Raw genomic sequence first — 14,447 nt, forward strand, 5'->3', positions numbered from 1 at the left:
TTTTATATCTAAATCACTGTCATTGCTGATGGTTAATGCACACCAAGATTATTTAGCTTGCCTTCAATTTTGGTACTGACATGCTCTGCATCCTTGTACATTAAGCGGCTGATATCATTTTAACTGGTGCAACGATATGGTATGTACCAACGCAATATGTATGTTGTGTCACCACTCAATTGGTTATTGTATACCTACGATGTTTACTTTTTGTAATTGTACTCCCAACATACTTCATACCAACGATGCTTAATTGTACTCCCTACATACTTTGTTCACAATTTGAAACCAAGCGGCTGATATGTTCGGAATGATGTAATTACAAGAGTCAGTTTGGCAGAAAAAACACCATAACGCTGTATTTTAATGTGTCATATCACATTTGGGCATCCTTCCCACTTTCTTCCATTGAACGTCAGGGCCAATACGGTGCCCACGGTACAGTCTTTCATCTCTGTTTGATACGTACCGGCGGCGTCATCCTGACGCCAATGACGGCACTAGCGGTTTAAACGTCTGTGTGACGGCCGATATCCCCGTTCCAGTCACATCATAATTGGAGACGTCCGCATCCACACACAAGGTATTTGATACTCTAACGGGCCACAATGGGGACAGTTTTGTCTACCGTTTCTCCCGTTTAATTCCCCTCTCTACCCCCTCCAATAACGAACCTGCATTCATTGCCCTCTCTACGGTTGACTGCCCACGGAGACCGATTGCCTTCCAACGCTTGCAATTACGTATGAGTAAGGTAAAATACTTTCCCGTTTCTTATAAACACCTTAACATTATTGGTTATGTACCCTTGGGTATGTATATCTAATTTCCCCCCCCTTTTTAATTTTAGGTTACTAATTTGATGCGCAATTACCAGGGAATTGCCCTTGGGCCATAGAATTTTCATGGACCTCTATTTAATAGGAACCTGCACCCTGCAAGTTTTTGGCAGGTAAGCCCCATTTAATGGCCCCTTTTCTTAAATTGCTTTTACCCCTTAGTGCAACACCCTGATCCTTTCCTTAACTTCGTCCTTTAGGTTGTGACTATATCTAATTTGGTTGCCCCACCCTGTCCTGAGGAAGACCCGCAAGGCCGAGGCTGGAACTACCCTCATGGCCACAAGACGGGTCGAAACGTCAACGCCCCTATAATTAGCCTGGACCCCACACACTTTCCCAAATGTGCCACGCAAGAATGTAACTGTGTAATCAAAATTGTAATTAATTTGATTGTTTACCATAAACGGTCCATTTGTTCAAAAATACTAATGTTTATCTCCCTTATGTCACTACTTTGAAGTCCTTTTCACACCTCTCTACACCTGAGCACTTTCCTTTACGCATGTTCCACCTGGAGCAACCTTCTACATTTAATGACAAATGTACATTATCTTTAAAGGAATGTCCCTGAATTGTAAGCCATTGGCACAGGAATTAAATGCATGGTCAAGTAAGCTTTGCGTGTTTGCACTTTTTCTTTCATGGTTTGAATAAGGTATTTAATACTATGAGCAGGTGCTTTGCGCCTGAGAATGCTCATGAAAATTGTCATTGAAAATACCCAAACAGGGAATTGACTTATGTCTTTATAAAGAATGTCTAGGACCACTGTTTTTTGTATTATGCTGTACCCAGGTCCACGACCACTTTAGGGTTACCCCATTTTTGTAATGGCCTTCCAAACTAATGTAGCACGGCGCAGCAAAATGACTTGCTGCACTGTGCTGCGTTAGTTCATTGTAAATCTGCCCCGTGTATTTTCAGTGATATGACCACAGAAGGCCCTGCATTTATATTAAAAACAGAGCTTTGGACTGTACCACTTCCCGCTGAGAGGCAATATTTCGATCCATGTGTTCCCATACCTGGCATCTCACGCAGTTTGGTGCTTACTTTACCTCCATGTTAAAGAACAGTAGATGTTTCAGCACCCAGGCCAATGTGCTGCATAGCTAAATACATATAAGGTCTCAAAGGAGAGACCGAATGCATCGCAAATGCTTGTTTTTTCCCTGTTCACTGTTCCTCTTTTTGTTGTTCGCAGAACATGTGTTTAGAGTAGAGAGAGGTATTTTCTGGTGACTTCATTTTACTCCTTAAATATGGTATTTTATGTTTCAAATTAGGGTGCTGCAAGATGAAAATCCTCCGAAAAAGTTTCGCAAAGTGGACAATCGTTGCAACTTCTTGAAAGTTGACCTGCAGGTACAGAAGGAGAATTTTCCTAAAAAGAAGGTTTCGTTTTTTTTCCTGCAAACCCTACTTTTCAAGGCGTTGGTGGTATGCTATTTATTTACCAACTTTAGGAATGATGAGTTTTAAAAGTGTTGCTCTGACACTGATATAAGCCTTGTTCCTTCTCTGACACTGATATAAGCCTTGTTCACACACTTAGCACAACCCTTGAATCACCATGGGTTATATTATCAAGAAACTGCGTTAAAATTATCGCCACTTTAGCGGCAGAAAACTGCCGCTAAAGCGGTGATAATGGGCTTGATAATATGCCCATGAGAATTCCCCTTAGAAGCCCATGTTCTGGTGTCAACATGAGCTTCTATTGAAATTCTCTGCTGCTAAAGCGGCGATAATTTTAATGCCGTGCTTGATAATATGCCCCTATGTTATTTGTTGCCACTGCTGCCTGACACTGATGTACGATGTGATATAACAGAAGCTCGACATATATTGATCACTTTGACAAGCCATGAGATCGTTAATTTGTTCATTGGTCAAAGGCTGTACTTACATTCAACATTCAGAGAGACACTGCTGGTAGTATATTTCCTCACAGTGGGAAAGTATGCGGTGCAGTACAGACGTTTGTTGTTATACTCCATCGAAGCTGTGAAAGTGATAATAGATTTATAGGTTCTGGTACCATTCGGATTATCAGTTTTATAAAATGACTGATTGTATTTAAACTGTGACTCTGTGGTCCAGGTTATCTTCGGGGTGGTGCCAGAGCACCTCCCGGGCGCCGTGCACTCCACAGTCACCGTTTCACCCTCGATCACTCGATCAGGGAGGGAGATTTCCGGCGTGTCCTGTAGATCTAGGGGACAGAAATCAAAATGCATATTATTTTTGTATATAAAAGTGATCATCTGGGTAGCAGCAGTTGTAAAGTAACTCGACAATGCAAACATGTCTGATTTATTGTACAAAGGCCGTTTTTTGTTGTCATGGTTGTATTGTAGGTTTATATGCTGAAAACAGACAACACATGACCAGAAAGTCGTGAACATCCAGGTTATACGCTGAGACGCCAACACACACATAAGAGAGCACACTATGTGGACTGATGGAAAAGAGTACTGGAGGAAAGAAAGTGAAAGCACTTTTTAGCTACACCTAAAACTGTATGTGTATGAAATGTGGCTATTAGTTGCGATGGGTATGAGTTCTTCACAAGTAATACATTGACAATTATCTCTTTACTGAGAACCAAATACCCTACTGTAGCACTTAACTCTCAGGGTAGCAAAGCAGAGCAGTCAAAGGCCTACTCAGAGAAGCCGGTATTTGCTAGTAATCCCAATTCCCTGGAACACAACGACCCTCAATAAATTATTGTCCAGTGAGTGCTTTTTCTTTAAAAAGGGCAAAGTACTTTTATTGCTGTTATAGTCCATATAGGTACCCCAATATAGGAACAGGCAACATCACAACCTTTCACCTATATCCTTCCCAACATTACACACATAACGGCTTACAGGGACTGACCTTTTACCCAGATACGACACTGCATTCAGAACGCGGGTTTTCCCTATGTTCGAATCTCATACATTATGCATGAGGTTTCTTGGAAGAGCAGCAGGACTACCAGCTCCTGCATAATATCTCTGCATAAAATGTAGGTTCGACGTCACCATTAAGGCCGACACAGTAACTCAGCAAGGAAGGACGACTGGGGAGACCTATGGATATATATACAACACGTGTTGCTTAGAAAGACAGAGGAGACCGAGACTTCCCAGCTGACACACTGTCCAGAGACGCTGAAGTTCCTGCATGCAGATACTCCAGCCCGCAGTGGTCTAACATCCCTTGCGGGGTGTCCAACTCGAGACCAGGACGGGGTCCCACAGTCTCTCAATTCAGGTATTGGGGTTCGACTAAATCCTAGAGGGATTCTTGGCTTAACACTTACACCCATGCTAGGTACACTTAGGTACATCTAGTTAGGAAGCATCGTAGGAGTACCCACCATATTGTCATGTATTTTATATACCTGTATGTATTCATGACTACTGCAAGATGGTAGAACTATTCCATCCTTTTACTTTCATTGTACTGCTAATCATATATATCTGCTACTATCTACCGGTTGTTGCAGCACATCTATTCTACACTAGAATAACAACTGTGCAATAACCCTTATTGTAAAACGCCAGAATTTTTACTCTGTGTATCCCTCTGAGAAAAACTAAGTAAGCACGAGTGACTGACCGAAATGTAGTACAGTGTTTCCACCATCCTGAGGGATCAGGGTTGTCATGTTCTGAGGTTGACAATAACTATTCTATTCTTGGTAAGAGGAGATTCTAGTGGCACTGTGAGCTAGCTGATACAGAAAGGATAACATACCTGGTGGGGGTGTACGGAACCAGTCTGACACCAATCCCACAGTTTATGTTATCCAATCGTGCAGATCCTGTATAGGTTATATAGGAACTAAAAGAAACAAAGTGGGGAGTAGAGAGGTACCACTCGCACGAGTGGTGGAGGTGGATACTTCCTCCCAGTCATACGCTCATAAACATAAGGATCCACCCGTAGGTACAATATGTCAAAATCTTCCACAAAAAAATATGTATCCCACAGTCGTGGAGAGTACACATCAGTTGTTTAAATACCCCTCACACACGAAAAGGGCCCTTGGTGTCATGCTTCATCATAGGGGTCTTCCCGCCCCTCTATGAGACGGGGCGTGCTACGACCTACGTCTACGTGGGAGCACTGTTATTAATGAGACGACTATGTGTGATGCGAGGGTGTGAGAGGAAGGGTCAGGAGTGGATGGAAACGTGAATTAAAAAATACCTGGCTCTTTGGTCAAAGAAATTTATTATACCGTTTGAGCTGGTATTAGTAAAAAGGTGAGGAGGAGGAGGAGGGATGCCTCAATGAGCTGTGCCTCCTAAATGTGTCGACATGTTTCGAAGCTTCCCCGTGCTTCTTCTTCAGGACCTTAAGGATCCCGTCCTAAAACTCACTGTGATGTGTAAAATGAAAATGATGAATGAATAAATGAAAAAGGAAGTAAATAACCTCCCAAGGTAAGTAATGCCTAAATAGGTCTTACATGGTCCATTATACAGAGCAAAGTCCTTGAGAGAGGACTAGGCTTTCTACCCACAAACCGGTTTGACAAATTTAAGATTCTTACAGAAATTACTGAGTTCATTCGCAAACTGAAATTGAAAGTGTTCTTCAGTAACCAACCCACCACTGAGGTGAATAGAAAGGACACAGGACTTCGCAATAAATCTACCTTTGTACCCCCTGACTCCACACTTCCTGTAGAAATCCTTACCTTTGAGAAAGCCGTGATGGGGGAAATACAGGATATCTCAACAGTGAACGACAACACCTTTCAAAATACGTCAAGGGAGGAAAAGGAGGCAATACGCCAATTATCAATGAACCAGGATATCACAATCAAACCCGCAGACAAGGGGGGAGCGATTGTGTTACAAACCACAGACAATTATGATAACGAATGTAGGTAACTCCTAGATGATTGTAGGAACTATGGTATCCTACAGGAAGACCCTACTGAATCAATCAGGATCAGAATTGTCACTATGGTGGAAGAAGCACTAGCTAATGATTGGATCTCTAAGAAAGAGGCTGAATTTCTGGTCAATAGAAGCCCCAGGGTCCCCTATTTTTATACCATACCTAAGATCCATAAAAACCTTGGGTCCCCCCCAGGTAGACCCATTGATTCCGGGGTCAATTCCATCTTGGAACCACTGTCCAGGTTCGTGAATGCCTTTCTTCGCCCCTTGGTTCAAGCCACCAGCACCTATTTGGGAGACACCAAGAATGTCTTGCAAGTGCTGCAGGATATTGACTTTGACCCTACCAAGAATCTCCTCATGGGACTTGATGTTGAGAGTCTTTATACTAGCCTCCAGCATGACGAAACGCTGCTCATTATAGAGGAAGTATTGTTTTCCGCTCCTTGGGAATATCAGACACCTCGCAATTTAGTGATGGAATGTGTATCTCTGGCACTCACCCGAAACTTCTTCATGTATGCTAAAGACATATATGAACAAAGACACGGTACCAGCATAGGGAGCACCTTCGCTCCAAGCCTGGCCGGCCTCTATGTACACCATCTAGAGGCCAACAGAATCTTGCATACCACGAACCCCTTCCTTACACACATCAAAGTCTGGAAAAGATACATTGATAACGTTCTGGTCATATGGGAAGGTGATGCTGACTCAACTGAGGCCTTCATGCTGTGGCTTAACCAACAAAATGCATTTCTTAAATTCACACATACAGTATCAAATGACAATTTGGTTTTTCTGGATCTTCATATCTATCCGGACCAGGGCAGACTGAAAACCGCCACACACTTCAAAGCAACGGCAAAAAACTGCTTACTCCTGTTCGATAGCTTCCACCCCCGCCACTTGAGGGAGAACGTACCGTATGAACAATTCCTCCGTTTACGGAGAAATTGTACTGAAACTAATGAGTTCAAGAAACAAGCATCTGAACTACGCCAAAAGTTGATTAGATGGAACTACCCCGATAAAGTCATTGACAAAGCCCTTAAGAGAGCAAGGAATAACAACAGAGAAGCCTTATCGGAAGACAAAGTATTCACTCAGGCTGAAGACCGACCTATCTGTGTAACCACTTATAACACGCATTCCAACAAGATCACGAAGATAATGAACAAACATTGGCGACTTCTCAACAGTTGCGGTCTGAATATCACTAAACCAATGTTTGCACACAAAAGAGGTAGGAACCTCAGAGACATGTTTGTCCATACTAGACCCAGGAACACACCCCGGCCTATAATTGAAGGTTTTCCACCACCAATACAGGGACATCACCCATGTGGTAACTGTAGCACATGCCACCTCACGAACAAAAGCAAACACATTAAATTCCGGAATGGTGATGAGTGGGACCAGAGAAGCTTTACTAATTGTAATAGCAAAAATGTGGTCTATCTAATCACCTGCCCATGTGGTCTTAAATATGTGGGGATGACCACTAGACCAATCAAGATACGTATAGGTGAACATCGAAGTAATGTAAGATGTGGGAGGAGTACTACTAAGATGTCCAGCCACTACATATCCAGGGAACATGGTATTGACGATTTACAGTGGACAGTGATTGAACAATTGGGCGGAGAACATGGCCTCCTTGAAAAAGAACAGCGTTGGGTTTTTCGTCTTGGAACACACATCTGTGGACTGAATGACGAAATACCATGGAATCGATTCCATCTGTGATTTTCAGACTACCAACTCTTCACGTATCAGTGATGATTTCCTGATCTATGCAGCCTCCTTTCTCGCCGGTTTTGGAGAGTTTGCCTGTTTCATAATCCTCTTCCATGTTGTATGTGTCATTACCTAACTCTAGGTGTCACTGTGCCCATACTTGGTTCTCTATAAACTAAGGTTGATGTTCAAGGCCACCGGCAACAACGGGTGGGGTTATCCCTCCTAAACACCCTTGAGAGTGCCTTTTTTGACCTTTGGGCTTCAGACTATGCCTAGACCCAGTTGATTTGAACATGGTTGTATTTAAAGCAATTTGCCTTCGTCTATACATTATTTTTTTCACCGAAGCGGAGTTCGTTTATTTAAATGCCACTTTCTGTGTAGTTTTGCTGTTGAGTATTGTCCGCAGTTAAATTCATCAGGCACTTAGTATTATGTCTCTGGTATATAATTATACTATGTATCACACTTTGACCCGGCCGGCTTACTTCCGGTTCCGGGTCGTTGAAGGCAGAGGTAGCGGGTCAATGCGCAACGGTGTAAACGCCGGCTTTCGCGCGCTTACCTTGATTGAAGCTAGTATTTAAAGCTGCTCCCTCCCGCTCAGTATCACCGACGGAGCCGACCGAGGTGGTTTACTTGGCAGGACATTGTTCCAGGGAGTTGTAAGTACGGCATAGCCGTTACCTGTAGGGATTGCCTACCTAGGACCACTTCAACGTCTTTCTCGTGACCTATTGGGAATATACTTTCTCTTTTGTTCCACCATATAGATAGCCGATTTGGCACTTCCACCACTCGGTACACGAGCTCATGAGGCTATTTACTCTCTTTACAGCAAGTATGTTGGTTTTTTTTACATGTTCCCACTGTTATGAATAACTATTGTTTTGGGGAATTTTAGGATCATAGGAACTCTGTTCCTTTCTGAATAGAGTGTGTGCTTTATGTTACGTGTATGTTCTGTCTAATGTTTATGTCTATTTGTCACCTAGTATCTTCATCACAGACCACGTGATAACGTTATGGATAGCGTTAAGAGGAGAGTATTATATCACTTATTTTTCAGATCACTATTTGCACACGATGGATTGATCATCTAGCTACGTGAAATATGGCTTTTATCTCCCTTTTTTTTTTTTTTTTCTAGGTTAATGGACCATGTAAGACCTATTTAGGCATTACTTACCTTGGGAGGTTATTTACTTCCTTTTTCATTTATTCATTCATCATTTTCATTTTACACATCACAGTGAGTTTTAGGAAGGGATCCTTAAGGTCCTGAAGAAGAAGCACGGGGAAGCTTTGAAACATGTCGACACATTTAGGAGGCACAGCTCATTGAGGCATCCTTCCTCCTCCCCCTCATCTTTTTACTAATACCAGCTCAAACGGTATAATAAATTTCTTTGACCAAAGAGCCAGGTATTTTTTAATTCACGTTTCCATCCACTCCTGACCCTTCCTCTCACACCCTCGCATCACACATAGTCGTCTCATTAATAACAGTGCTCCCACGTAGACGTAGGTCGTAGCACGCCCCGTCCCGTAGAGGGGCGGGAAGACCCCTATGATGAAGCATGACACCAAGAGCCCTTTTGGTGTGTGAGGGGTATTTAAACAACTGATGTGTACTCTCCACGACTGTGGGATACATATTTTTTTGGGGGAGATTTTGACATATTGTACCTACGGGTGGATCCTTATATATAGGAACTACACAACATTACACACACACTACTAAATATAAAATTATAAATAAATATGTTCAGGTAGATTAAAATACCTTTGGTGACACCCTCCTATCACAATACAACTCTGGTGGGTCCTGGACCCAATAACCACACTGCTTCCACCAATGCCCGATGCAACATCACAATGTAAGGGAATATATATACAGCCAGTCCTAATAGCTTTGTCGGGTGGTCACCACATCAAAAAACAGCCACATGCTATATTAGATATTGCAACACCATTAAACTCACTGGGGACAATAGCAGTAATCAAACACCTTCATTATGATAAGACGTATTTACTGTGTCAATATTCACAATTAAAAATAAAGCTTAGAAATTCAATACATGTGTATGTCAGAATTTCTTTTATTTTCCTCAGGCTGCAAATGCAGCCTTAGACCCAACCACTAGAGAACTATACACTTTTCCCAGCCCATGTGACAAAGCAGAAGCTCAGAAAAAACGTAAAAAATTTGAAAAGCCTCTCTCATGGTCATCTTTTCACTTCCCTATTATTTATTAAAATATTGTCTATTTTTCTAACCTGGTGTGGGATCGTTTTGTGTGGTCTTTTCACAGTTTTTACTGTTTGAAGTGTTGCACAAATACTTTACACATTTCCTCTAAGTTAAGTCTGACTGCTCTGTGCCAAGCTACCAGTGGGTGAGCACAGGTTAATTTGGGGAATGCTGGTGCCTTACACTGTCTAGGATTGTTGTTGCTGCTTTTTCAGGGCTCAGACCACCATCTACCAGGGACACATTTTCTAACCTTGGTGATCAGTGGTGAGGATAGGACTTGTGTTTGTGCAGTGCCATACAGTAATTTGATGTACACTACCATACCATATCTAAGACCAATTCAAATCATTTCTCCCTGATTGGCCTTTTTGCTTTTTCCTAATTCATTTTTACTCTACCTGGCTGAGGTGTTTGTGGCCCCACCTGAAAAGATGGAGTTTGAGCTGGGCAACCTGGACAGATACACCGTGGCCTAGATCACAGAGTTTTGTCAGGAGAGGAGGTTGCCTGCTAAGAGGAGCACTAAAAAGGTAGAGCTTCAAAACCACCTGAGGGCATGAGCAGAGGCCAACCAGACCCCAAAAGATAAGGAGGAAGAGTTGGACTATGATGAGGAATTGGATGAAGACCCACAGGAGGGTCTTGGATTGCAACATGATGAGGAGGGGGGTGGGTTTTGGATTGCGACATGTTGATTAGGGGGATACCTACTCCAGGATTGCAGATCCCTCCCAGGGCAAGGAGCAGTATGTCTTCCAAGAGCCTATCCCCAGAGGGGCTGGAGGACAGAAACTCATATTGGAGCTGGCCAGAAACAGCAGCCCTCATCCTCCTCGACTTAGCGGCGTTCAACACAGTCTCTCACCGCACACTAATACGCAGACTCCACAATTCAGGCATCCAAGACAAGGCACTCGACTGGATCCGCTCCTTCCTCTCTGGCAGAACGCAGTGTGTCAGACTCTCCCCTTTCCTCTCGGACCCTACACCTACCACATGCGGAGTCCCCCAGGTGTCCTCCCTCAGCCCTACGTTCTTCAACGTCTACATGGCTCCGCTCGCCGCCATCGTCAGAACCTACAGACTCAACATTGTGTCATACGCAGACAACACCCAACTCATCCTCTCCCTATCCAACGAATCCAACACCGCCAGGCACAACTTTCGAGAAGGCATGGAAGCCGTCGCCAAATGGATGAAAAACAGCTGCCTACAACTAAACACCAACTAAACGGAAGTACTCATCATGGGCCCAAACCCAGATGCCTGGAACGACACCTAGTGGCCCCCCACCCTCGGAAGCCCACCTACCCTCACGGACCATGCACGCAACCAGGGAATCATCCTGGGCTCAGAGCTCAAAATGGACCGCCAGATCAACTCCGTCTCCTATGTAAGACCTTCAAATGGATCCCTCTCAAACACAGAAAGACCGCCACTCAGATTGTTTTTGTTCAGGAAGGTGTCCTTTCCTGAACAAAAACAATCTCCCCATGATGCAGGCATGCTTGCTGCATGGTGCAAGGGTGCCTGGGTCAGCAAATGGCAGCAGTTTGTCCGCCAGCGCAGGGGGAAGCACAGAGATGCAACATATTGTTGTAAATATGTTCCATCGCTGTGCTTTCCAAACTAATGCACAGCACCTGCTCATAGTATTAAATACCTTATTCAAACCATGAAAGTAAAAGTGCAAACACCCAAAGCTTACTTGGCCATGCATTTAATTCTTATGCCAATGGTGTAAAATTCAGGGGCATTGTTTTAAAGATCATGTACATTTGTCATTAAATGTAGAAGGTTGCTCCAGGTGGAACATGCATAAAGGAAAGTGCTCAGGTGTAGAGAGGTGTGAAAAAGACTTCAAAGTAGTAACATAAGGGAGATAAACATTAGTATTTTTAAACAAATGGACCGGTTATGACTCACCACCTTATCAGGGCCTGGCCACGTTTATGGTAAACAATCAAATTAATTACAATTTTGATTTACACCAGTTACATTCTTGTGTGGCACGTTTGGGAAAGCATGTGGGGTCCAGGCTAATTATAGGGGCGTCGACGTTGCGACCCGTCTTTTGGTTTCGGGACCACATTGAGAAGTTCAATAATGAATTCAGTAGGGACCTTGTGTGGTGCAGGTCTTTTGTTAAGTTACTGACTCAATGCAGAGGACTATTTTGAAGAGTCAACAGGCCTTCTCTCCAGATTAATTGAACGTGGCTATCCAATAAGACTCCTTAAGAAAGCACGTAAACGTGCTTGGCACAATCATAGGGAGTTCCTATTGGTCCCGAAACCAAAAGCTAGCACTAGTGAAGAAAGGATCGTATGAGTGACTACCTTTAACACTAAAAGCAATGCAATTAAGAAGACCATTAACCAGCACTGGCATCTAGTGGTGGACTAATTGGGTAATATGCCCCCTCCGTTACATGCCTTTAGAAAAGGCAAAAACGTGAGGGACCATGTGGTCAAATCCTTACTACCGATACAACGCCCACTGGGCCAAACTACGTTGTGGGGGATCCCACCGATTAGAGGGCATCACAAATGTGGCCTATGCAAAGCCTGCTCCTTGACAGAGGAAATTACTGAATTTACACACAATGAACAGAAACACACACTACAGGAGCACAGCAACTGTTATACCACCGGAGTAATTTATGCGATCATTTGCCAGTGTGGATTTATGTATGTAGGACAGACTACCCAGAGAGTAAAATGCCGCATCCTACAACATTGCAGTCGCATACGCTGTAAGGTACAAGGCGCGCCTCTAGTAGAGCACTTTAGTACGTTTGAACACACAGCTGAAAGTCTGAGATGGTGGGTAATTGAGAAGGTAAAACCCAATCCCAGAGGGGGTGATTTCGCCAATATTCTCAGTAAACGTGAATGCAGAAGGATGCATTCATTAGACACATTTACACGGGGTCTGAACGAATTTGAAGGAATAAGTAGACAGGTTTCTTTGCTTAGTAATGGATAAATTGTATTTAGGATTCTCACGTACCTGAAAAATTAGGGAGCCTGGCCATCCACCTTATGAGGGTCACACTAGCTCCTATTGTCATTGTCATGACCAACATGCACATATACCATGCATAACACCAGTCAATTATGTACTGTATATATCATGTGTTTTAAAAAAAAAGGTTTTATATCTAAATCACTGTCTTTGCTGATGGTTAATGCACACCAAGGTTATTTAGCTTGCCTTCAATTTTGGTACTGACATGCTCTGCATCCTTGTACATTAAGCGGCTGATATCATTTTAACTGGTGCAACGATATGGTATGTACCAACGCAATATGTATGTTGTGTCACCACTCAATTGGTTATTGTATACCTACGATGTTTACTTTTTGTAATTGTACTCCCTACATACTTCATACCAACTATGCTTAATTGTGCTCCCTACATACTTCGTTCACAATTTGAAACCAAGCGGCTGATATGTTTGCAATGATGTAATTACAAGATTCAGTTTGGCAGAAAAAACACCATAACGCTGTATTTTAATGTGTCATATCACATTTGGGCATCCTTCCCACTTTCTTCCATTGAACGTCAGGGCCAATACGGTGCCCACGGTACAGTCTTTCATCTCTGTTTGATACGTACCGGCGGCGTCATCCTGACGCCAATGACGGCACTAGCGGTTCAAACGTCTGTGTGACGGCCGATATCCCCTTTCCAGTCACATCATAATTGGAGACGTCCGCATCCACACACAAGGTATTTGATACTCTAACGGGCCACAATGGGGACAGTTTTGTCTACCGTTTCTACCGTTTAATTCCCCTCTCTACCCCCTCCAATAACGAACCTGCATTCATTGCCCTCTCTACGGTTGACTGCCCACGGAGACCGATTGCCTTCCAACGCTTGCAATTACGTATGAGTAAGGTAAAATACTTTCCCGTTTCTTATAAACACCTTAACATTATTGGTTATGTACCCTTGGGTATGTTTATCTAATTTTCCCCCCCTTTTTAATTTTAGGTTACTAATTTGATGCGCAATTACCAGGGAATTGCCCTTGGGCCATAGAATTTTCATGGACCTCTATTTAATAGGAACCTGCACCCTGCAAGTTTTTGGCAGGTAAGCCCCATTTAATGGCCCCTTTTCTTAAATCGCTTTTACCCCTTAGTGCAACACCCTGATCCTTTCCTTAACTTCGTCCTTTAGGTTGTGACTATATCTAATTTGGTTGCCCCACCCTGTCCTGAGGAAGACCCGCAAGGCCGAGGCTGGAACTACCCTCATGGCCACAAGACGGGTCGAAACGTCAATGCCCCTATAATTAGCCTGGACCCCACACGCTTTCCCAAATGTGCCACGCAAGAATGTAACTGTGTAATCAAAATTGTAATTAATTTGATTGTTTACCATAAACGGTCCATTTGTTCAAAAATACTAATGTTTATCTCCCTTATGTCACTACTTTGAAGTCCTTTTCACACCTCTCTACACCTGAGCACTTTCCTTTACGGACGTTCCACCTGGAGCAACCTTCTACATTTAATGACAAATGTACATTATCTTTAAAGCAATGTCCCTGAATTGTAAGCCATTGGCATAAGAATTAAATGCATGGTCAAGTAAGCTTTGCGTGTTTGCACTTTTTCTTTCATGGTTTGAATAAGGTATTTAATACTATGAGCAGGTGCTTTGCGCCTGAGAATGCTCATG

At 43.1% G+C, this 14,447-nt stretch overlaps 1 protein-coding gene across 2 annotated transcripts in view; it reads right to left on the reverse strand.

The window, feature by feature from the left end:
- LOC146808988 (sialic acid-binding Ig-like lectin 13) overlaps positions 1 to 14,447 on the reverse strand; it is a 492,860-nt gene that overhangs the window by 238,989 nt on the left and 239,424 nt on the right. For both annotated transcript variants that reach the window (XM_085615782.1, XM_085615783.1), the window contains exon 5: positions 2,752 to 3,057. In XM_085615782.1, the coding sequence (XP_085471908.1) occupies positions 2,752 to 3,057 (306 nt within the window). The remainder of the gene's footprint in view (positions 1 to 2,751; positions 3,058 to 14,447) is intronic.

This window comes from Triturus cristatus, chromosome 7 (assembly GCF_964204655.1).
Source record: "Triturus cristatus chromosome 7, aTriCri1.1, whole genome shotgun sequence".
NCBI classification, from domain to species: domain Eukaryota; kingdom Metazoa; phylum Chordata; class Amphibia; order Caudata; family Salamandridae; genus Triturus; species Triturus cristatus.